We start from the raw sequence: 26,298 nt of genomic DNA on the forward strand, positions 1-26,298 counted from the left end.
GTGCGGTTGGGAGGAACAGACATTAGATCCCTGGCCCCCGGCATTTGTCGGGAGAGATGCGGCCGAATCATCCGGGTGGAGACTGAGACACGCCTGCCTTCAGCTTACAGGTTTTTTGATCCCTGAAATAGTTCACTTACCTAAGTCTTTACCCTGGCACATTCTGGATGTCCGCTCAGACAGGTCAGCTCACGGCGGGCTGAGGTGGTTCACACGGCCTAATCCCTCACCCAAGGTCAGATCTGGAGTGGGGAAAAAGAACTATACTGCTGATTTCTTCCGTATACAAAAGAGAGGTGTGGGTTAGCTTTGCATCTACAGATGAGAGAATATTATGGGGTGCCTAGTCACTTGTTTGCTGTATCTTTGATCTGACTTATTACGGAGAACTTACAGATGTCCCCCAACTCAAGGAAAGCTTAATATCACAAGGGATTTCTTTAATGAATGATGAACCAGACACTGCTGTTATTACCCTGACATCCCCCATTAATATGGACTGCTCTTGAAACTGTCCATACACAGTTATGTTACATGAATACATTAATCACCCTTTATTGCTTAAACTCCTAGCATAGAAATAGTATGTGAAGTTTTTTTTTTTCTTATGCCCGCTATAGATCAGATTGGACTGACAGAAACCTTCTTCTTTAGTTTTGAATGTTTACCAATGGAGTTAAGTCAGGAGAATAGCATTTTGTTTTTACTCTCCACCTGCTCTTATTTGCTATTTACTTTAGGATATAGGATGTTACATGGTTATACTATGGGGCCTAGCTCTCTTAAATGTCATAGAGGACCCATAACAAAAATTGAAGATCACATGTTTGTTTTCTAGGTACATAACTACTCATAGGTCTCAAATGAAGATAGGTCTAGGTTAAAATCCCTGTATTCTCCTCTGCTCTACATACCTGAGCTAGTGAGGGCTGTATTCATACGCATGGGTTATGCTCCTACTTTGGCCCTCAAATATACTATCTCCAGATCACGCAAAATGTAGTAATCTGGCTGTAAATGCTCACTACTTAGCCCCTAATTACACACTTGGTATCCTTATGACCCTATTTACACTCTAGCTAGCCTACATAAAGCCGCACACATCCCCAGCTTCCCTCATAATTATAGAATATTTTACCTTCACTCATACTTAGAGTTTTTTTTTTTTTTTTTTTTTTTTGAGATAATGGGTGTGAGAATGATATACTGAAGGTCTGATACGCTCTTACCTCTGTCCCTTCACGCCAATATCCTCAGAACAAACCTGCTACAACTATACCTATATATTTAATCAGGGAATAGACCACCTACACCACAGAGAGAGACCTTATACAGCCGAGTGACCCTTAGGCCCAAAAGAGAGTGACGCATTTATATTTCCTAATGGAGTTAAAGAATTATTTTATAAAGGTCTAATCTATGGCTTTCGATCATATGAATGGGCTCCACTCTTTATTTTTATTTTCACTGCAATCAGAAAATACCTGCTTTGATGCTGTAAGTGTCATGTGTTATAATATGTTTCAACTAGGTATACTGTATTCAGCAACACAATATATTTATAGCTATTGCTCATAGCCTAGTGATAGTATTAGCCAAATAGCTTCTTGTACGTGGTTAACTAATTAGGTTGATACAGTGCTAACTGTGAGACATTTAGTTTAGCATAAGGATTACATTTTGCACTGTATATATATATGAGGCCTGTAGCCTATGGCCATACTACTTCACACTTAGGTATACTTGTAATATGAGTGTTTTATGCCTGATAACTCGATCCACATTCTCACTCACCGCCAATGTGCATATGATATTATCATCCTACGTTATTCATATACATATTTCATAGGCTATGTTACTCCTTTATTGTTATGATATCATCTACATATTTGTCATCTTTATTTAGTGCCAATATATGCTACTTCCTGCAGGCTATGTTATATATTGCTATATTTCGATGACATTAGTATCTTAGATGATGCCTATACCCTTAGCTATCTAAAACAACATTATTTAAAGGCCTAAGCACTACACTGTTCATAAATGTTGACTCTACAATTACTGTTGTACTACGGTTATAGTTGGTAGATATTGCTTAGACTAACTGATAACATGCAATTCTGGGTCTGGCGGAGATAGTTTGTATTACTTTTTAATTGTTATGTTATTCCTATATATGACCCTAATTCTGTACATGTCATAGCTACATATGAAGGAGACATTGTTATCCTTATTTTAGATTATGGTGTTCCTGATGTTGATTTCATTATTAGAGCAATTCATCTATTCCTGTTGGGCCCCTCTCCTCCCTTTCCCGCCGGTACTTGTTGCCTGCGGGTCATATCCATTCTCCCTTTTCCCACATCGCCTAAAGCTGGCATTTCCCTAGGAGAGGAGCTCATCTAGAAGCCCCCTACAACTTAGATTATATACATACTAATGTCCCTCCTTGAGTACAACTATATCAGGACTTAATCTTAATAATTTTATACACAAAAAGCCCAGGGACCATTATCAGATTGGGCTCTCTATTTAGGGATACTCATCAAACACAGCTATAATAGTAGCAGCATGAGAAGCATGTTAGCCCAAATATATTCTATGGCTCCGCCCTCCACCCTTTCCCCCATGCTTAGAGCGGTGCTCACCCGCTGAATATCCCCCCCCCCCTCACTATAGACACATTCCTTCTATTCTTGAAGCTCCTAAAGAGCTGTTTACCTGACCATCAGTTATTTTTTATTTTTTGCAATTATGGTCCAATGGGCCTAAAACTATGTTTCCAACTGGTCAGTCATGCATGCTATTGTATTGAAAAATCGAGGTTACATTAGCCTACCAGTGATGTTTTATGTAACTGTCAAAATGTTTTGCTCAATTCTGTTTATATCTTTTTTTCTTTTTTCAAAAAAGGCGTAATATGTTTTATGTTTGATATGCAAAACCTCAATAAAAAATATTAAAAAAAAAAAACTAACACTATACTATCAATAAATTAATTAAATAAACTACCTACAATTACCTACAATTAACCTAACACTACACTATCAATAAATTAATTAAATACAATTCCTACAAATAAATACAATTAAATAAACTTGCTAAAGTACAAAAAATAAAAAAGAACTAAGTTACAAAAAAATAAAAAAATATTTACAAACATCAGAAAAATATTACAACAATTTTAAACTAATTACACCTACTCTAAGCCCCCTAATAAAATAACAAAGCCCCCAAAATAACAAAATGCCCTACCCTATTCTAAATAACTAAAGTTCAAAGCTCTTTTACCTTACCAGCCCTGAACAGGGCCCTTTGCGGGGCATGCCCCAAGAAGTTCAGCTCTTTTGCCTTTTAAAAAAAACATACAATACCCAAGCCCCCCAACATTACAACCCACCACCCACATACCCCTAATCTAACCCAAACCCCCCTTAAATAAACCTAACACTAAGCCCCTGAAGATCTTCCTACCTTGTCTTCACCATACCAGGTTCACCGATCCGTCCTGAAGAGCTCCTCCGATGTCATAATCCAAGCCCAAGCGGGGGGCTGAAGAGGTCCATGATCCGGATGAAGTCTTCATCCAAGCGGGAGCTGAAGAGGTCCATGATCCGGATGAAGTCTTCTATCAACGGCATCTTCAATCTTCTTTCTTCCGGATCCATCTTGCAGACCTACGACGTGGAACATCCTGCTGGCCCGACGGACTAACGGCGAATGACGGTTCCTTTAAGGGACGTCATCCAAGATGGCGTCCCTCGAATTCCGATTAGCTGATAGGATTCTAGGATCAGCCAATCGGAATTAAGGTAGGAAAATTCTGATTGGCTGATGGAATCAGCCAATCAGATTCAAGTTCAATCCGATTGGCTGATTCAATCAGCCAATCAGATTGAGCTCGCAATCTATTGGCTGTTCCGATCAGCCAATAGAATGCGAGCTCAATCTGATTGGCTGATTGGATGTTCCGCGTCGGAGGTCTGCAAGATGGATCCGGAAGAAAGAAGATTGAAGATGCCGTTGATAGAAGACTTCATCCGGATCATGGACCTCTTCAGCTCCCGCTTGGATGAAGACTTCATCCGGATCATGGACCTCTTCAGCCCCCTGCTTGGGCTTGGATTAGGACATCGGAGGAGCTCTTCAGGACAGATCGGTGAACCTGGTATGGTGAAGACAAGGTAGGAAGATCTTCAGGGGCTTAGTGTTAGGTTTATTTAAGGGGGGTTTGGGTTAGATTAGGGGTATGTGGGTGGTGGGTTGTAATGTTGGGGGGCTTGGGTATTGTATGTTTTTTTTAAAAGGCAAAAGAGCTGAACTTCTTGGGGCATGCCCCGCAAAGGGCCCTGTTCAGGGCTGGTAAGGTAAAAGAGCTTTGAACTTTAGTTATTTAGAATAGGGTAGGGCATTTTGTTATTTTGGGGGGCTTTGTTATTTTATTAGGGGGCTTAAAGTAGGTGTAATTAGTTTAAAATTGTTGTAATATTTTTCTGATGTTTGTAAATATTTTTTTATTTTTTGTAACAGTTCTTTTTTTATTTTTGTACTTTAGCAAGTTTATTTAATTGTATTTATTTGTAGGAATTGTATTTAATTAATTTATTGATAGTGTAGTGTTAGGTTAATTGTAGGTAATTGTAGGTAGTTTATTTAATTAATTTATTGATAGTATAGTGTTAGTTTTAATTGTAACTTAGGTTAGGATTTCTTTTACAGGTAAATTTGTAATTGTTTTAACTATTTTAGCTATTAAATAGTTCTTAACTGTTTAATAGCTATTGTACCTGGTTAAAATAAATACAAAGTTACCTGTAAAATAAATATTAATCCTAAAATAGCTATAATATAATTATAATTTATATTGTAGCTATATTAGGATTTATTTTACAGGTAAGTATTTAGCTTTAAATAGGAATAATTTATTTAATAAGAGTTAATTTATTTCGTTAGATTGAAATTATATTTAATTTAGGGGGGTGTTAGTGTTAGGGTTAGACTTAGCTTTAGGGGTTAATACATTTATTAGAATAGCGGTGAGCTCCGGTCGGCAGATTAGGGGTTAATAATTGAAGTTAGGTGTCGGCGATGTTAGGGAGGGCAGATTAGGGGTTTATACTATTTATTATAGGGTTAGTGAGGCGGATTAGGGGTTAATAACTTTATTATAGTAGCGCTCAGGTCCGGTCGGCAGATTAGGGGTTAATAAGTGTAGGCATGTGGAGGCGACGTTGAGGGGGGCAGATTAGGGGTTAATAAATATAATACAGGGGTCGGCGGTGTTAGGGGCAGCAGATTATGGGTACATAAGGATAACGTAGGTGGCGGCGCTTTGCGATCGGCAGATTAGGGGTTAATAAGTGTAGGTAGGTGGAGGCGACGTTGTGGGGGGCAGGTTAGGGGTTAATAAATATAATACAGGGGTCGGCGGTGTTAGGGGCAGCAGATTAGGGGTACATAAGGATAACGTAGGTGGCGGTCGGCAGATTAGGGGTTAAAAAAAATTATTTGAGTGTCGGCGATGTGGGGGGACTTCGGTTTAGGGGTACATAGGTAGTTTATGGGTGTTAGTGTACTTTAGAGCACAGTAGTTAAGAGCTTTATAAACCGGCGTTAGCCCAGAAAGCTCTTAACTACTGACTTTTTTCCTGCGGCTGGAGTTTTGTCGTTAGATGTCTAACGCTCACTTCAGAAACGACTCTAAATACCGGAGTTAGAAAAATCCCATTGAAAAGATAGGATACGCAATTGACGTAAGGGGATCTGCAGTATGGAAAAGTTGCGGCTGAAAAGTGAGCGTTAGACCCTATTTTGAGTGACTCCAAATACCTGCGGTAGCCTAAAACCAGCGTTCGGAGCCTCTAACGCTGGTTTTCACGGCTAACGCCAAACTCTAAATCTAGGCCAGTATTCACATAAAACTTTGGGGCTTGGTTAGGAGTCTGAAAATCAGAGCAATGTTATTTAAAAATAAGCAAAACTATACATTTATTTTAAAATAAAACTTTATGGGCTATATAAATAGATCATCTACAAAACATTTATGCAAAGAAAAAATGAGTGTATAATGTCCCTTTAAGCTTAAACATTAACCCCAAGACAAACACTGTTTGAAAGAACAGGCAATCATCTTTCAAACAGTGTATCATGGGGGTTTCTAGGGCTTAAGGTAGTGGAGATTAAGGGGTTTGAATACAATCTCCCCCATTGAGCTCTCTTAAGTCCTGTGGTACTGCCCGGCACTTTCCCAAGTGCCCAGATTCCCAAGTGATGCAGTATCACTTGGCCACCAACGATACAGGGTAAGTGCGGGAGGGGCGTAATAAGCTCCAAAAGCAGCCCCGATTACATCACATGGTTGTCATTATCTGCACTTAAGGGGTTAAATTTGAAGGTGGTTAAGTGTCCCCTTACATTTTGTTAACAATACTATTATACATGAACAGGTACTATTATAAGATGAAAGCTATGAGAAAAGCACGTGTTATGGAAATACTTAGTTAAAGGGACTTAAAAATGCAAAAAGAATATGGTGTAATGTGTTACAGAATTGTTTTATTGTGAAGGGATTAAATACATAGTTAAAATCATCCATCCAGAGCAGCAATGCACTACTAAGACAAGCTGAATACATCTGGAGAGCCAATGACAAGAGGCATATGTATGTAGCCACCAATCAGCAGCCAAAATCCCAGTAGTGCACTGTTTCTCCTGAGCCTAAATAGGTATGCTTTTAAACAAAGGACACCAAGAGCACAAAGTACTGTGAAAACAGAGGTAAATTAAAAGTCTCTTAAAATTGCATGCTCTATCGCACTGGTTTTCAAACCTGTCCTCAGGCCTCAGGATTACCTTGGGTGAGAGCAGGTTAATAACCATGATTACTTATCAGCTGATTATTTAACCCGTGCTCTAGGACTGATATCCTCAAAATCTGTCTGTTAGGGAGGCCTGAGGTAAGGTTTGAAAACCAGTGCTCTATCTTAACCAATAAAGATACATTTTTCTCTCCTGTCCCAGAAGGGCCTGATATTTTTTTTTAGGGAAGCCTAATTTATAGTCGGAAGCATCTATAGTTTCATCTGTAATTATTAGATAATATTGTTAATCCTTCAAAACGGTTAAACATTTTATCAAAGTTCAACTCCTGGACCACCCCCATTCTGCTCCACATTGGGACACAGCCATTATCTGGGGTAAACTTATTTATTCTTGCCTCTTATTGGCTCTCCAGCTATATCCTCATCATGTGACAATTACAGAGGCACAACTTGTATTTAACCTCTTCACAGGGGTTCGACTATAGTTGCCACCTCGGGACACTTATGAGTTACACATGCTGCAGGGTAAGCAGAGAGGACCATGTATTGTGCTGTCCAGGCCCGGGTCAATATTTGTGTGTCTGTCTAAGTGTGCAATGGATGATGCCCTCTGCACACCCTGCAGCATGTGTCACTCATAAGTGTCCAGGAAAACATGGCTGAGGTGGCAACACTAAGTTCGACACATAGTAAATAAAAAGGATTTGTTCAATAGAATGATTTAATAAAACAAAGATTTTATTTCTCAACTAGAATGCCCCATTACATTTTTTTAGCTAGTTGTAATATTTTTAAAATATTTATTCTTTACTTTTCTTTATTTTTTTTCCTATAAAGCTTTATACATTAAATGTGCACCTAATTAAAAACCAAGTCTATAATACATTGGTAAAAACTTTCAGACACAAAGTAACTGCTATTTGTATTGCATACAGAGCTTAATCTTACTGTTCAGCAGTAATTGAAGTACAATTGTATGATGTAGTTTTACATTCTTATTAAAATATAATTTAATGTTCTGTGAAATTATAAAATTGAATTTATAGTGACATAATTAAGAAAGAGTCAATTAACACCAATTGGAGAATGAGTCTCTTTTTCTCCACTTATCAAATTTTGTTGTATATTTGAAGTAATATGACTATTTTACAATCTGAACATGATTTATAATAGTCTAATTTAAATTAATTGTGAGCACTATCAAATTATCAAATCATAACTCTATAGCAGATTCCCAGCTGTAGTACACGACACCTGAGGGTTATCTAAAATCCCAGGCCTGCTAAATCAGTTGATTATTTTAAATTGCCTTTCATGTTCTTTTTTCATTTAAATTACATTGTGTTTAAATAGATTTTTATGTTTTGGAGAAGTGATTGTAAAATGCAGTTTTTAAAGGGACAGTCTAGTCAAAATTTGAAAAAACAAAAAACAGAGGCACCGACATGGCCTAGTAATGCAAAGATAAGTGGCTCCAATAAACACAAATCCAGATGTATACTCACAAGAGCAGCGCACCCTGTAGTGCTATTGATGCAGGCCGGAGCCTCGCAGTGGTCCAGCTCACTGTAGGATTGAAGTGGATACCCAGAAGATGTCCCTGAGGGGATTGATAGTAGATATCCTATGTGGACACAAAGTATATGCACATATCCCAGTATGGTTAAGACAGAGAGACAAGTAAGTAAAGAATAAACTTACAAGATCCAATGCACCTCCAGGTGCATTAACAGCAGGCTGGGACCTAACAGTCGCCCAGCAGACTGGAAAACTCCCAGCAGGTCCTGGTCTTCCTCAGGTGGCTATTGCTAATAGCAGCACAGCCCAATTATGTACTCACAAAAAACACCAAAGGGCAAGCAAGTGTATTAAAATGTATAAAACTTTAAGAAAAAGCGACGCGTTTCCGTTTCTCAGCTAAGAGCTGTTTCCTCAGGCTAAAAAATATATCTAAATATATCTAAAATTTAACTTTCACGATTCAGATAGGGCATGCAATTTTAAAAAAACTTTCCTATTTTCTTTTATCATAAAATTTGCTTAGTTCTTTTGGTGTTCTTTGCTGCAAGCTCAACCTAGGCAGACTCAAACTGATTTCTAAACTGTTAAAAACCGCCTCCTATCTCAGTGCATTTTGACAGTTTTTTCACAGTTAAACAGCGCTACTTCATGTGTGCCATATAGATACCATTGTGCTCACTCCTGTGGAGTTATTTAGTCAGCACTGATTAGCTAAAATGCATGTCTGTCAAAGGACTGAGATAAAGGGGCACTCTGCAGAGGCTGAGATACAAGGTAATTCACAGTGGTAAAAAGTGTATAAATATAAGTGTTGGTTATGCAAAACTGGGAAATGGGTAATAAAGGGATTATCTATCTTTTTAAACAACAACAATTCTGGAGTAGTCTGTCCCTTTAAATAGCTGCCACAGTTAAATGGGCATTTTAACATGTCTTACTTCTTTTGATGAAAGGGATATCTTTCATGATTCAGATAAAACATGCAATTTTAAACAACTTTCCAAGTGATTTCATTTATCTAATTTGTGTTGTTCTTTTGGTATCCTTTGTTAAAAAGCATACATAAGTAGGTTCATCAGCAGCAATGCACTACTGGGAGCTAGCTGCTGATTTTCTGTAAATATATGCCTCTTCTTATTGATTCACCTGATGTGTTCAGCTACCTCTCAGAAATGCACTGCTTCTAATTCTAAAGGATAGTAAGACAATTAAGTAGATGTGATAATTGGAGTAAATTGGAAAGTTAAGTAAAATTGTAGGCTCTATATGAATAAGGAAAGAAAATTGTTGGGTTTAATATACCTTTAAAATTGTACATTTTTGAATAAATTGCTCAATGCCAATAAATAGTTGTTGTTGTCCTCTACATCTAAGTCATTCTTAACTTTATACATTATGACATCCTTAAAGGGATACTAACACGACATTTTTTCTTTCATGATTCAGATAGAGCATGCAATTTTAAGCAACTTTCTAATTTACTCCTTTTATCAATTTTTCTTTGTTCTCATGTTATCTTGATTTGAAAAAGCAGCAATAAAAGGTTAGGAGCCGGCCCATTTTTAGTTCAGCACCTTGGTAGAGCTTGCTGATTGGTTTGCTACATTTAGCCACAAATCAGCAAGTGCTACCCAGGTGCTGAACAAAAAATGGTCCGGCTCTAAAGCTTACAGTACTGCTTTTTCAAATCAAGATAGCATGAGAACAAAGAAGAATTAATAATAGGAGTAAATTAGAAAGGTGCTTAAAATCTCATGATCTATCTGAATCATGAAAGAAAAAAAATGGGTTTAGTATCCCTTTAAATATCAAGCTTTAATACTATACTGTATCTGTATACCTATATTTTGTTGTGTTTTACAAAAACCTCAATAAAAGATTTTTAAACAAAAAAAAAGAGAAAATGCAAAAACAAAACAAAACAAAATAAAGCATCACATCACACAAGTTTATTTAGTTACCGAATAAGCTATAGAATAGCAAATGCACCTTTCTCTCTGTGATCTGCTGATTCTTCTTGACAACCAAATTATTGCAGTCTATAGGTTCTTGTATTGCACCGCCTGACACATGGAGACAAACTGCAGGCATCTTATAGCAATCAGTGACACAGCCATATAGCTGGTGAAGTCTTTACTTTTTAGCTTACATAGGGCTAGATTACAAGTGGAGTGCTAATTTATTGTGCGCCCGTAAACAGGCAAATTCACTCTTTTATGGGTGCACGATAAATAGCCAGCTATTACAAGTGGCTGGTTAATGCTACAGCGAGCTCGCGGTAGCTATTAGCGCTATGAAAATTAACCAGAGATCAGATCTCTGGTTCATTTTAAAAATGTCCCCCAAACTTAAGTTTGAGGTTCCTTAATAAATAAAAATATGAGCATCTTTAATATTTGTTAAAATTAACTGCAGTTTTAAGGGGTTCAAATTGGCGGGTGTGCGGTGTTAGAAAGAAAACGGCACTGAAAAGTGCCTTTACATTGTTGTCTATGGGGACTGTGGTATTCTATAAATATATATGCATATATTCATATACATATATATTTACACTTTGCTGCTCATCGCTGCGCAACTTACCCCCTTCGCTGTACTATTTTAGAAGTCTATGGAATCGCACTCTCATGAGTGCAAAGCTTCCCTGCAATGCGAACCCAAGGTCGCATTCACATTACACTCAACTTGTAATAACATTGCACATTTGTGTGCACTGGTTTTACTGAGTGGAGCGCAAATATCACGCTCACATAAGAGCAATTTTGCGCTCCATTTGTAATCTAGCCCAGAGTAAGTAAAAAACACAAAACAAACATATATATAATAGCTTTTCTTGTGAAAATATCCTCTTTTCAATATAGAATAGTTTACATCCTGATTCTGATGGCTCTTTAACCACTTTGTGCCGGCATCAAGTGTTTGACATCGGAACAAAGTTATGATGTAAATACTGTAAAAATGAAATCACGCTATTGTCGATGTGATCACATGATTTTAAGGCCTGGATTGAATCATGTGGGACTGCATACGCTGCTAGGCACGCCCCCCCCGTCTGATTTTTCATTGCACAAAAATGGGATGCTGCAAGACTCCATATAAGGTAAGATGTTCCATGCCATCCTACAGCGCTAAAACCTAGTGCTGTTAGGACTGCATGAAACGTCCTAACGGTGTCTATGGCCTGGTTTCTCAACAGGTGGGCCACAGCCCAGTACCAGGCCTTGACAGCCCTCCTGGTGTGCCACGAGCTGTGACAGGCCTGCCGCTCCACATATAAGAAATACCGGGCAGGCCTGTCAGAGTGCCAGTGCACATGTGAGTGTGTACTATGCACATATAGCAACAGTTCAGTGGGAGGACATTGTGGGAAAAGGAAAAAATAGGACTGGACCTGGACACTGCAGTTAAGTGATACCAGCCAACTGGCACCAATGTATATATTTTCTTCCCCACTTACACCAATGCATTATATATATATATATATATACACAGTATATATATATATATATATATATATATATATATATATATATATATATATATATATATAGTATAGTAGAACTGGGTCCAACGGACGGCCTCCGTTGTTGAATGTGATCCAAGAACAGCCGGCACACAGGAAATTTTGCAAAAATCCGATTTATTCAACAGAAGAGAAACCAGACGTTTCGGCTCTGTCGTGAGCCTTTCTCAATGGTATACAGACCGGATAATGTGAACCTCCAAACACCACCCATAAATACCTACCCTACACACAGTGATAGCCAATCAGCTTGCAGGGTTGTGCCACTCCCTTCTGTGCATATCAAACTCACCTGGACATCCGAAAACAGCTGATTCCCAGCACGCGCGTCATGACGTCATCACGTCATACCGCGCTGCGTGGAAATGTCTGTGTCACAGGTATCCATGGCAAACACCGGGTAAACAAATACCTCCGGTTGCCATGGTGATGCGTGCGAGACGTCGCAACAGCCGCCAAACACCTAATGGGCACAAATGTACAGTGACATAGTGATGAACAAAAATAAGGGCCATAGATAAAAGCCCTACTATAGCAATAGTGCAGTAAATTATTACATAAAAACAGATATCTATATTACTGGTACAAGGGTAATTAGCCACATATTTATAAAAAATGGCTTGTTAAGCTACAAAAACCAATGGTTCAACATATATCACAGCCCTCTATACCCAATATGGTAGTAATATAGATACAGTAATACAAAGACGTCGCAACAGCCGCCAAAACACCTGATGGGCACAAATGTACAGTGACATAGTGATGAACAAAAATAAGGGCCATAGATAAAAGCCCTACTATAGCAATAGTGCAGTAAATTATTACATAAAAACAGATATCTATATTACTGGTACAAGGGTAATTAGCCACATATTTATAAAAAATGGCTTGTTAAGCTACAAAAACCAATGGTTCAACATATATCACAGCCCTCTATACCCAATATGGTAGTAATATAGATACAGTAATATAGATATCTGTTTTTATGTAATAATTTACTGCACTATTGCTATAGTAGGGCTTTTATCTATGGCCCTTATTTTTGTTCATCACTATGGCACTGTACATTTGTGCCCATCAGGTGTTTGGCGGCTGTTGCGACGTCTCTCACGCATCACCATGGCAACCAGAGGTATTTGTTTACCCGGTGTTTGCCATGGATACCTGTGACACAGACATTTCCACGCAGCGCGGTATGACGTGATGACGTCATGACGCGCATTTTTGGAATCAGCTGTTTTCGGATGTCCCGGTGAGTTTGATATGTGCGGGAGGGAGCGGCACAACCCTGCAAGCTGATTGGCTATCACTGTGTGTAGGGTAGGTATTTATGGGTGGTGTTTGGAGGTTCACATTATCCGGTCTGTATACCATTGAGAAAGGCTCACGACAGAGCCGAAACGTCTGGTTTCTCTTCTGTTGAATAAATCGGATTTTTGCAAAATTTCCTGTGTGCCGGCTGTTCTTGGATCACATTCAACAACGGAGGCCGTCCGTTGGACCCAGTTCTACTATACTGTGTGTATTTGCCCTGCCGAGCACCTGGTTGATGATTATTTGGCGAGTGCCGTTTCCCACAAACTATTTATATATATGTATATATATATATATATATATACATATATGGGTGGAAGAAGGGAGGGGCACACAGAAAGACCAGATCTTAGTGCAGCATATTATAGCAAGTTTGTGTGACACACATACATAAATATACAGATGGACACTCACTTGGTGAGACCTCAATCCAAATGAGGTAAGGGATTAGCGTGGAGGCTATATGCAGCCTGAGATGGATGTGAACGTTGTTATCCACTGTACAGCTTACTTCCCCTTTAAGAACGGTGCCAGAAGGTGGATTTATCACACTTTTCTTCTTGATCAGAACACCTTGTCAGTCTCTCCTAGATCCCCTTTTGGACTGTATAATATTCAATCTGTCAGGGGTGTGGGAGGGAAGGGGTGGGGGCCGTACAACTGATGATATGGACCAAAATGTTAGTAAAATGGAATGTGCTTTATTACAAATATTTTAAAACAAAAGTGTCAGTAAGAAGTCCACATTGACACTGTGTATATATCACAAGACTGGTTTTGCAATACCAGTGTAGTTCAAAACGGATGTTTGGCTGTGCAACAATACATAAAATGTCACCGTTCTTGTAACTAATATAGCATATAAAACACTACTTTCAAAGACACAAAGCAGTTAGGACGGTTTGCAGAAACTTAACCGCTAACCTCCTTGATGCTTACTGTGCTGGAGAGTGTGTTCGTGTCGGGGGGCGGAGCCTGACGCATTTCGCAACGCTATTGGTTGCTTCTTCAGAGGTGGGGCCGCCCCCCTACAGCTCTGTTTTTATTTGTACAGGTCCTTATTTTCACTTATCACGGTCGCCATTTTACTTACTGGCCGTGCCTGCTTGTGTATGGGCAAAATTCAAGCTATTAACAACCATTTACTCTATGCTAAAGTAAGATTAAAAATTAAGGCATTTTTTAGTTTGTCTTTCTAAATTTGCATAATAGTAAAAAACAAAGCAAAATCCTTTTATGCAGGGACAAAACTACAGGGGGTGCAGAGGTCGCAATTGCGATTGGGCCCCCAGTCCAAAAATATATATGTATATATATATTTTTTTTTACAATAAAAAACGTTGACCTGCCACTGCCTGCACTGATATCATGTGAGTGTGACCTGATGATTCACTAGTGTCTCTGACTACAGGGGTTAGTGTTTCTGTTTTACCCATTGGTGTTTATGTGTGTGTGTGTGTGTGTGTGTGTGTGTATGTATGTGTGTATGAATGTGACTGTGTGTGTATTTATGCATGTATGTGTGTGTTTGTGGAACCAGAAAATTACAGACCTTGTTACTACAGCATGGGGGGACGGGGGGTAAACAGTGTCACTCTATACAGTACCACTATATACAGTACGGGGGAGCTGGACCATGTCACTGACTACTGTGGTCACTTTATAAAGTACTGGGACGGGTAGGGTCAGGCCAGCCATTTCACCAGCAGATTACAGACTGTATCACTGACTCACTATATACAGTACTGGTGGGTTAAACAGTGTCACTATATACAGTAATAGGGGGTCAGACCATCTCACAGACTGTGGGCACAGGGTACCTCCTTTTGCAGACATGTAATCTAATTAACATTTTTTTTCTGTGTTAAATGTAAAAAAAAAAAAATGATATGTATCAAATTCACTTTTTTTTTTTTGGGGGGGGGGGCCTTCTTAGATTCTTGCACCTGGGCCCTGTGGTTTCTAGTTACGCCTCTGCTTTTGTGCATTACATTTTTTTCACTTATGACCTAATAGATGTGGGAATTAAAAGTTAGTTGTTTGATATATGACATTTGGGGAGTGGGTGACATCGGACCTGCATTAGCCAGCTACAGTATGGGCTTGTATTCATTAAAGTTATGGTATCTAAAACATATAATGGAATTATGAATTATCTAGTTAAACTGCTGTATTTTATTTTACTCTTACTCGTTACGGGTTTCTCCTCCATCCCCCTTCCATTTCCTGCTTTTTCTATTCTGTGTTGTAGCACTTAAAAAAATATGCACATGTGCAGCTGGTACACAATTTTTTTTTCTTGTATTAATGCTGTACGGCAAGCGTTTTAATTGGATGATTGAGAAAACTTAATTAAAAGGGGCTGCCAGAGTTTGGATCTATTTGTGAGTAACTTTATCAAATAAAATCTTTTGGAGGCATAATAACTGTTAATTCATTAATAAACCTCATACTTAATAATGACGCTTATTTTAACGCATTGTAGTGGATACTTCAAGTTTACCATCACTTTACTTACTCTGTACTCAAATAAAACAGTATTATTGTTTAATATCTTCAAGAAACATGTGGTGATATATAAATAAGCCACACCAACCTTTCATTTAGAGGTAACACCATGGCCAAATATCATCTATATTTAAAAATATTTTTATTCGCTACCAAGTTTTTCAAGATTTAAATGGGGTCTTTGCGATATGTTTTAACTTTAAGGGGTATATTTAATAGTGTGCGAGAGGACAAGATACAATGTTACGATGTAGCGTATCATGTCCGCCGCACATCGATAAATGCCGACAGCATACGCTGTTGGCATTTATCATTGCACCAGCAGTTCTTGTGAACTGCTGGTGCAATGCCGCCCCCTGCAGATTCAAGGCCGCTAGCAGGGGGTGTCAATCAACCCGATCGTATTCGATCGGGTTGATTACTGTCCGCGGCCTCAGAGCAGGCAGACAGGTTATGGAGCAACTCCATATGGAGCTTAATAAATCGGCCCCTAAGAATTAAAAAAAATAAAGTGAAAAATGATTACATAAGTATTCACACAGCATCTTCAGCATTCATAGGAAAATCTTGTGCACAGTTGCTTCTGATGTACACACATGCTCAGAGGGTCATTAAACTATACCTTATTTGACGCCAGACCAAAGGCTGTGATGAAGCCCCCCATATCAGAAGTGCCCTTTTTATGGCTGCTTGTAATCAGCAGATGCTGAGCCTGCGGCCACATAGGAACAAGAGTAGCTGCTTCTCAGGGACTGCGAATCATCCTTCCCCCTATTGGTTATTCCGCACCAGAGGATTGCAGAAGAAATATGGTGACAAGATTTTCCCCCATAGTGGCACCATTAGTGATTGCAGGGCCAGTTGGGAAACCTAGAGGACCTGACCCAGTATCAATGTAGAGCCCTGTGGTTACAACCCTGATCCCCAACACTTAGAGCACAAATACATTTTGGATTCCAGCGCACACAGCTGCATGCACACGAAAACTGTCACATGATGTGTGAAATATTTTAGCAAATAAAACTTAAAGGGACATGAAACCCCAAATTTTTCTTTCATGATTCAGAAAGAGAATATCATTAAAAAAAATACTTTCCAATTTACTTATATTATTTAATTTGTTTCCTTCTCTTGTTATCCTTTGCTGAAAGGTTTATCTTGGAAAGCTCAGGAGCAGCACAGAACCCATGTGTTCAGTTAGAAACCAGTAGTGCATTGCTGCTTCTTTAACTTTAACAAATGAAGTAGTACAAATAGGGAAATCTTGTCAAACTTAAAGGGCCACTAAACCCAAAATCTTTCTTTCATGATTCAGATAGAGAATAGAAATTTAAACAACATTACAATTTACTTCCATTATTTATTTTGCTTCATTTTTTAAATATCCTTAGTTGAAGAAAAAGCAATGCACATGGTGAGCCAATCACACAATGCTTCTATGTGCAGCAACCAATCAGCAGCTAGTGAGCATATCTAGATATGCTTTTCATCAAAGAATATCAAGAGAATAAAACAAATTAGATAATATAAGTAAATTAGAAAAATGTTTAACTTTGCATTCTCTTTCTAAATCATAAAAGAAAAAATGTGGGTGGCATATCCCTTTAATTTGACAGGTACTATATATATATACACATATATACATATTTACTTATTTCTAAAATGGCACAATCCAAACATATAAATAGTTTGAATGATAATGGGGAGTTTGTTTACAAAAACCAAACAATTATTGGTTCAAACATACTAGACTTATAGTATGTTGTGCTGCACAAAGTCACAATGTGGCCATGCGCAAAACACTGCAAGGTTGGGAGTCTTTTATTAAAGCTATGGCTGAACTGAATATTCCATTGTCAGTTGTTGGTAATGCTAGAAAAAGGGATAATTTTGAAGATCTAAAAATGGAAATTAGGGATATTACTCATTTACCAGAGACATTGCTGCAACATAATATTTTACCATCACCTTCAACACCTACCATGGGGCTAACTACACCTCAAGGTTACCTGACACCAAAGAAAAGACCTAAATCACTTTTTAATCCTTCAACGTGGTTGACTTTGTAAATTGTATCAACTGTTGTTTTCTGTATAAAACTTATCTTTCTTTCATGTAATTAGCAAGAGTCCATGAGCTAGTGACGTATGGGATATACATTCCTACCAGGAGGGGCAAAGTTTCCCAAACCTCAAAATGCCTATAAATACACCCCCTCACCACACCCACAAATCAGTTTTACAAACTTTGCGTCCTATGGAGGTGGTGAAGTAAGTTTGTGCTAGATTCTACGTTCATATGCGCTCCGCAGCAGGTTGGAGCCCAGTTTTCCTCTCAGCGTGCAGTGAATGTCAGAGGGATGTGAGGAGAGTATTGCCTATTTGAATGCAGTGATCTCCTTCTACGGGGTCTATTTCATAGGTTCTCTGTTATCGGTCGTAGAGATTCATCTCTTACCTCCCTTTTCAGATCGACGATATACTCTTATATATACCATTTCCTCTACTGATTCTCGTTTCAGTACTGGTTTGGCTTTCTACTACATGTAGATGAGTGTCCTGGGGTAAGTAAGTCTTATTTTCTGTGACACTCTAAGCTATGGTTGGGCACTTTTATATAAAGTTCTAAATATATGTATTCAAACATTTATTTGCCTTGACTCAGGATGTTCAACATTCCTTATTTCAGACAGTCAGTTTCATATTTGGGATAATGCATATGAATAAATCATTTTTTCTTACCTTAAAATTTTGACTTTTCCCTGTGGGCTGTTAGGCTCGCGGGGGCTGAAAATGCTTCATTTTATTGCGTCATTCTTGGCGCTGACTTTTTTGGCGCAAATTTTTTTTTCTGTTTCCGGCGTCATACGTGTCGCCGGAAGTTGCGTCATTTTTGACGTTTTTTTGCGCCAAAGGTGTCGGCGTTCCGGATGTGGCGTCATTTTTGTCACTATTGTCTCCACATTATTTAAGTCTCATTATTTTGTGCTTCTGGTTGCTAGAAGCTTGTTCTATGGCATTTTTTTCCCATTCCTGAAACTGTCATTTAAGGAATTTGATCAATTTTGCTTTATATGTTGTTTTTTCTATTACATATTGCAAGATGTCCCACGTTGAAGCTGAGTCAGAAGATACTTCTGGAATATCCCTGCCTGGTGCTGGAGCTACCAAAGCTAAGTGTATCTGCTGTAAACTTTTGGTATCTGTTCCTCCAGCTGTTGTTTGTACTGTTTGTCATGACAAACTTGCTAATGCAGATAATATTTCCTTTAGTACTGTTACATTACCTGTTGCTGTTCCATCAACATCTAATACTCAGAGTGTTCCTGATAACATAAGAGATTTTGTTTCTAAATCCATTAAGAAGGCTATGTCTGTTATTCCTCCTTCTAGTAAACGTAAAAAGTCTTTTAAAACTTCTCATTTTTCAGATGAATTTTTAAATGAACATCATCATTCTGATACTGATATTGGTTCTTCTGATTCAGAGGATTCTGTCTCAGAGGTTGATGCTGATAAATCTTCATATTTATTTAAAATGGAATTTCTTCGTTCTTTACTTAAAGAAGTCCTAATTGCATTAGAAATTGAGGATTCTAGTCCTCTTGATACTAAATCTAAACGTTTAGATAAGGTTTTTAAATCTCCTGTAGTTATTCCAGAAGTTTTTCCTGTCCCTGGTGCTATTTCTGAAGTAATTTCCAGGGAATGGAATAATTTGGGTAATTCTTTTACTCCTTCTAAACTTTTTAAGCAATTATATCCTGTGCCATCTGACAGATTAGAATTTTGGGACAAAATCCCTAAGGTTGATGGGGCTGTCTCTACTCTTGCTAAGCGTACTACTATTCCTACGGCAGATGGTACTTCCTTTAAGGATCCTTTAGATAGGAAAATTGAATCCTTTCTAAGAAAAGCTTACTTGTGTTCAGGTAATCTTCTTAGACCTGCTATATCTTTAGCGGATGTTGCTGCAGCTTCAACCTTTTGGTTAGAAGCTTTAGCGCAACAAGTAACAGATCATAATTCTCATAGTATTATTATTCTTCTACAACATGCTAATAATTTTATTTGTGATGCCATCTTTGATATCATTAGAGTTGATGTCAGGTATATGTCTCTAGCTATTTTAGCTAGAAGAGCTTTATGGCTTAAAACTTGGAATGCTGATATGTCTTCTAAGTCTACTCTGCTTTCCCTTTCTTTCCAGGGTAATAAATTATTTGGTTCTCAGTTGGATTCTATTATCTCAACTGTTACTGGAGGGAAAGGAACTTTTTTACCACAGGATAAAAAATCTAAAGGTAAATTTAGGTCTATTAATCGTTTTCGTTCCTTTCGTCACAACAAGGAACAAAATCCTGATCCTTCATCCTCAGGAGCGGTATCAGTTTGGAAACCATCTCCAGTCTGGAATAAATCCAAGCCTTTTAGAAAACCAAAGCCAGCTCCCAAGTCCACATGAAGGTGCGGCCCTCATTCCAGCTCAGCTGGTAGGGGGCAGATTACGTTTTTTCAAAGAAATTTGGTTCAATTCTGTTCACAATCTCTGGATTCAGAACATCGTTTCAAAAGGGTACAGAATTGGCTTCAAGATAAGGCCTCCTGCAAAGAGATTTTTTCTTTCCCGTGTCCCAGTAAACCTAGCGAAGGCTCAAGCATTTCTGAAATGTGTTTCAGATCTAGAGTTGGCTGGAGTAATTATACCAGTTCCAGTTCTGGAACAGGGGCTGGGGTTTTATTCAAATCTCTTCATTGTACCAAAGAAGGAGAATTCCTTCAGACCAGTTCTGGATCTAAAAATATTGAATCGTTATGTAAGGATACCAACATTCAAAATGGTAACTGTAAGGACTATCCTGCCTTTTGTTCAGCAAGAGCATTATATGTCCACAATAGATTTACAGGATGCATATCTGCATATTCCGATTCATCCAGATCACTATCAGTTTCTGAGATTCTCTTTCCTAGACAAGCATTACCAGTTTGTGGCTCTACCGTTTGGCCTAGCTACAGCCCCAAGAATTTTTACAAAGGTTCTCGTGCCCTTCTGTCTGTAATCAGAGAACAGGGTATTGTGGTATTTCCTCATTTGGACGATATCTTGGTACTTGCTCAGTCTTCACATTTAGCAGAATCTCATACGAATCGACTTGTGTTGTTTCTTCAAGATCATGGTTGGAGGATCAATTTACCAAAAAGTTCATTGATTCCTCAGACAAGGGTAACCTTTTTAGGTTTTCAGATAGATTCAGTGTCCATGACTCTGTCTTTGACAGACAAGAGACGTCTAAAGTTGATATCAGCTTGTCGAAACCTTCAGTCACAATCATTCCCTCAGTAGCTTTATGCATGGAAATTCTAGGTCTTATGACTGCAGCATCGGACGCGATCCCCTTTGCTCGTTTTCACATGCGACCTCTTCAGCTCTGTATGCTGAACCAGTGGTGCAGGGATTACACAAAGATATCTCAATTAATATCTTTAACACCGATTGTACGACACTCTCTGATGTGGTGGACAGATCACCATCGTTTAGTTCAGGGGGCTTCTTTTGTTCTTCCGACCTGGACTGTAATTTCAACAGATGCAAGTCTGACAGGTTGGGGAGCTGTTTGGGGGTCTCTGACAGCACAAGGGGTTTGGGAATCTCAGGAGGTGAGATTACCGATCAATATTTTGGAACTCCGTGCAATTTTCAGAGCTCTTCAGTCATGGCCTCTTCTAAAGAGAGAATCGTTCATTTGTTTTCAGACAGACAATGTCACAACTGTGGCATACATCAATCATCAAGGAGGGACTCTCAGTCCTCTGGCTATGAAGGAAGTATCTCAAATTCTGGTATGGGCGGAATCCAGCTCCTGTCTAGTTTCTGCGGTTCATATCCCAGGTATAGACAATTGGGAAGCGGATTATCTCAACCGCCAAACGTTACATCCGGGCAAATGGTCTCTTCACCCAGAGGTATTTCTTCAGATTGTTCAAATGTGGGGACTTCCAGAAATAGATCTGATGGCCTCTCATCTAAACAAGAAACTTCCCAGGTATCTGTCCAGATCCAGGGATCCTCAAGCGGAAGCAGTGGATGCATTGTCACTTCCTTGGAAGTATCATCCTGCCTATATCTTTCCGCCTCTAGTTCTTCTTCCAAGAGTAATCTCCAAGATTCTGAAGGAATGCTCGTTTGTTCTGCTGGTAGCTCCAGCATGGCCTCACAGGTTTTGGTATGCGGATCTTGTCCGGATGGCCTCTTGCCAACCGTGGACTCTTCCGTTAAGACCAGACCTTTTGTCGCAAGGTCCTTTTTTCCATCAGGATCTCAATTCCTTAAATTTAAAGGTATGGAGATTGAACGCTTGATTCTTAGTCAAAGAGGTTTCTCTGACTCTGTGATTAATACTATGTTACAGGCTCGTAAATCTGTATCTAGGGAGATATATTATAGAGTCTGGAAGACTTATATTTCTTGGTGTCTTTCTCATCATTTTTCCTGGCATTCTTTTAGAATTCCGAGAATTTTACAATTTCTTCAGGATGGTTTGGATAAAGGTTTGTCTGCAAGTTCCTTGAAAGGACAAATCTCTGCTCTTTCTGTTGTTTTTCACAGAAAGATTGCTAATCTTCCTGATATTCATTGTTTTGTACAAGCTTTGGTTCGTATAAAACCTGTCATTAAGTCAATTTCTCCTCCTTGGAGTTTGAATTTGGTTCTGGGGGCTCTTCAAGCTCCTCCGTTTGAACCTATGCATTCGTTGGACATCAAATTACTTTCTTGGAAAGTTTTGTTCCTGTTGGCTATCTCTTCTGCCAGACGAGTTTCTGAATTATCTGCTCTTTCTTGTGAGTCTCCTTTTCTGATTTTTCATCAGGATAAGGCGGTGTTGCGAACTTCTTTTAAATTTTTACCTAAGGTTGTGAATTCTAACAAGATTAGTAGAGAAATTGTGGTTCCTTCATTCTGTCCTAATCCTAAGAATTCTAAGGAGAGATCATTGCATTCTTTGGATGTTGTTAGAGCTTTGAAATATTATGTTGAAGCTACTAAGAATTTCCGAAAGACTTCTAGTCTATTTGTTATCTTTTCCGGTTCTAGGAAAGGTCAGAAGGCCTCTGCCATTTCTTTGGCATCTTGGTTGAAATCTTTAATTCATCATGCTTATGTCGAGTCGGGTAAAACTCCGCCTCAAAGGATTACAGCTCATTCTACTAGGTCAGTTTCTACTTCCTGGGCGTTTAGGAATGAGGCTTCGGTTGATCAGATTTGCAAAGCAGCAACTTGGTCTTCTTTGCATACTTTTACTAAATTCTACCATTTTGATGTGTTTTCTTCTTCTGAAGCTGTTTTTGGTAGAAAAGTACTTCAGGCAGCTGTTTCAGTTTGAATCTTCTGCTTATAATTTAAACTTTATTTTGGGTGTGGATTATTTTTCAGCAGAATTGGCTGTCTTTATTTTATCCCTCCCTCTCTAGTGACTCTTGCGTGGAAAGATCCACATCTTGGGTAGTCATTATCCCATACGTCACTAGCTCATGGACTCTTGCTAATTACATGAAAGAAAACATAATTTATGTAAGAACTTACCTGATAAATTCATTTCTTTCATATTAGCAAGAGTCCATGAGGCCCACCCTTTTTTGTGGTGGTTATGATTTTTTTATATAAAGCACAATTATTCCAATTCCTTATTTTTTATGCTTTCGCACTTTTTTCTTATCACCCCACTTCTTGGCTATTCGTTAAACTGATTTGTGGGTGTGGTGAGGGGTGTATTTATAGGCATTTTGAGGTTTGGGAAACTTTGCCCCTCCTGGTAGGAATGTATATCCCATACGTCACTAGCTCATGGACTCTTGCTAATATGAAAGAAATGAATTTATCAGGTAAGTTCTTACATAAATTATGGGTTTTTTTTTCTTTTTTGCTGCTTTTTGACTCAAATAAAGTTTTAAAAAAGAAAATAAATTCTGCGTTTAATTTAATCGAATTGAAATCTTACAAAATCTCAGTTAAATGATACATAAAAAAATTAACACAACACAATTTCAAATAAATTATATTGTTTATTATTATAACATTAAAATAAATGTTAAAATGCTCTTAAAAGAAGCCAATAAGCCATAAAAGGGGCTTGAAATATGGAAAAGAGTGGGCGGATAGGGTGGAAATATTGGGAGGAGAGTGGGTGGGGATCTGCATATAAAGGGGTGGGGGATCTGCATATAAAGGGGCGGGGTTTTTCATATATGTAAATGGACGTGGTACCTGTCAAATTAAGTTTGACAAGATATCCCTATTTGTACTACTAAATGATACCAAGAAAATTATACAAATTAGATAATATAAGTAAATTAGAAAGTTGTTTAAAATTGTATTCTCTATCTGAATCCTGAAAGAAAAAATTTGGGTTTCAGTGAAAAACAAAATGCTTCCATTCAAATCTGAAATATACTAATGTGTATTTCAAATTTGACTTTTATGTTCATTTAAATGTAAATGTTAAAGGTCATATCCATTTAAAATACTTTAAAAAAAATTAACAATTATACATAAATATAGTTGAGGAACAGTGACTATGTGGATGATCACTAAGTTTTTAAATATGATGCTCTCTTTTATAATGCAAACATTTAGACATAGTATGTTTTAGAAAAGAGGCTCCAAATACTGTGTCAAATTGTGTCAGTGTGTTATGATATCATTTTATTATCTGTCTCCCTTTCTTTATGTTAGCTCTCTCTTTTCTATCTCCACTTATTTGTTTTCCCAAAGATTTACCATCACTGTTTGCTTCTATCTTGTCTCAGTATGTCCAGATAATCTTGTCTCAGTATGTCCAGATAAACGTGTGGATGCAATAAAATTCTGCTCCAGTGCATATGTTGTTTAACTATGCAGACACCCTTTTTTAAACATGAAATAAACTGTTTACAATATTCAACGTAACATAAACATGTTTGTTCAATATTTCACTTTGCGTTCTGATATGTTGATGTTTTTATTTATGCTGTTTATCTGTTTTTCCCCCCTTTTTTGGCTTTTATAGAACATTCATATAAAAAGTTTGGCAGATGATGTGGTAAGATTCCTACAACGCATGCTCTATTTTTCTACACTGACTCTGACTCTTAACAATGACTTACTGACATGTGCATGAAATAATGCTTTTAGCATGCAGAATGGTTGGTTGCAAATGCATGAATATTAGCCAAAATGCTCATTAGTCTTCTAACACTTTGTGCTTTGGGATAGATCATCATAATTATTTAACATAAGAGAGAACATTTTGCTTTGTAATTTGAAATCATTAACAGTTAAACGCTTGTGGTGATTTTTGCTGCTAAAATGGAAAGCACAAATCTTTTTCATACTCATATTGACAACTGATTTTTAAAATGCTTTTTATGCGCTCCCTTAATGTGTGCACATAATTTGCAATTAATGTGTATAACTCTTAATCAGTGGAAATTGATTTTGTGGCTAATATGAGAATTACTTTATAATGTCTGCAATCGTCAAGGTGAGTTATTCAAATCCCTTCCAGTTCCATTTGAGGAATGATGTACAGCTCAGTCTATGAAGTCCAAAAAAATAACTAAATGAAATTCTTATTTTTTTTTATTTTTTTTTAATATGAGCATAGCTTAAGTTATTATTCAGGCTTATTCAATTTTTTTTAGGTCAGCTATATCCACAATTGTGATTAGTTTGAAAGCCTAGGAGTGGGCTATTCCTTTAATTAAAGGGACAGTAAAGTCAAATTTAAACTTTGATTATTTAAATACAGATTGTCAAACAACTCTCCAATTTGACTTATTTGATCAAATTTGCTTTGTTCTCTAGCATAAATCTAAGTAGGATCATAAGGGCTCAGAAGCGTTCACGTGTCTTTAAAACTTTAATGGTGTTTTGCAATATTGTTTGTAGCGCCCTTATACATTATTGCAAATACTGCAACCACAGAGTACTAAAAACACATGCATACTCCTGAGCTCCATTTAGCCTACTTACATTAACTCCTCAACAAAGGATACAATGAGCACAAAGACATTTTGATAACAGAGGTAAATAGGAAAATTGATTAAAATTGCATGCTATGGGGCATATTTATCAAAGTGCAAGCGGACATTATACAATGTAGCGTATCATGTCCGCTGCACATTGATAAATGTCAACAACATACGCTGTCGGCATTTATTATTGCACAAGCAGTTCAGATGCTTGTGCAATACCGCCCCCTGCAGATTCGCAGACAATCGGCCGCAAGCAGAGGGTGTCAATCAACCTGATCGTATTCGATCGGGTTGATTTCTGTCTGCTGCCTCAGAGCAGGCGGACAAGTTATGGAGCTTGATAATTCGGCCCCTATATCTAAACCACAAAAATTTTGTTTTGACTTTACTGCCCCTTTAAAGGAATACTAAACCCACATTTTTTCTTTAATAATTCAGATAGAGCATGCAATTTTAAGCAACCTTCTAATTTACTCCTATTATCAATCTGCTAGATTACGAGTCTTGCGTTAGCCTTAAAATCCACTTACGTCAATTGCGTATCCTATTTTTTCAATGGGACTTGCATAACGCCGGTATTACAAGTCTTCCAAAAAGTGAGCGG

The 26,298-nt window shown here is 37.9% G+C and overlaps 1 protein-coding gene across 1 annotated transcript in view; it reads left to right on the forward strand.

Moving 5' to 3' along the window:
• Window positions 1-26,298, forward strand: part of DIAPH2 (diaphanous related formin 2) — a 2,325,141-nt gene that overhangs the window by 198,308 nt on the left and 2,100,535 nt on the right. Inside the window, 1 exon segment of the mRNA XM_053699395.1 lies at window positions 24,728-24,760. Coding sequence (XP_053555370.1) covers window positions 24,728-24,760 — 33 coding nt within the window.

Source organism: Bombina bombina, chromosome 1 (assembly GCF_027579735.1).
Source record: "Bombina bombina isolate aBomBom1 chromosome 1, aBomBom1.pri, whole genome shotgun sequence".
Lineage (NCBI taxonomy): Eukaryota > Metazoa > Chordata > Amphibia > Anura > Bombinatoridae > Bombina > Bombina bombina.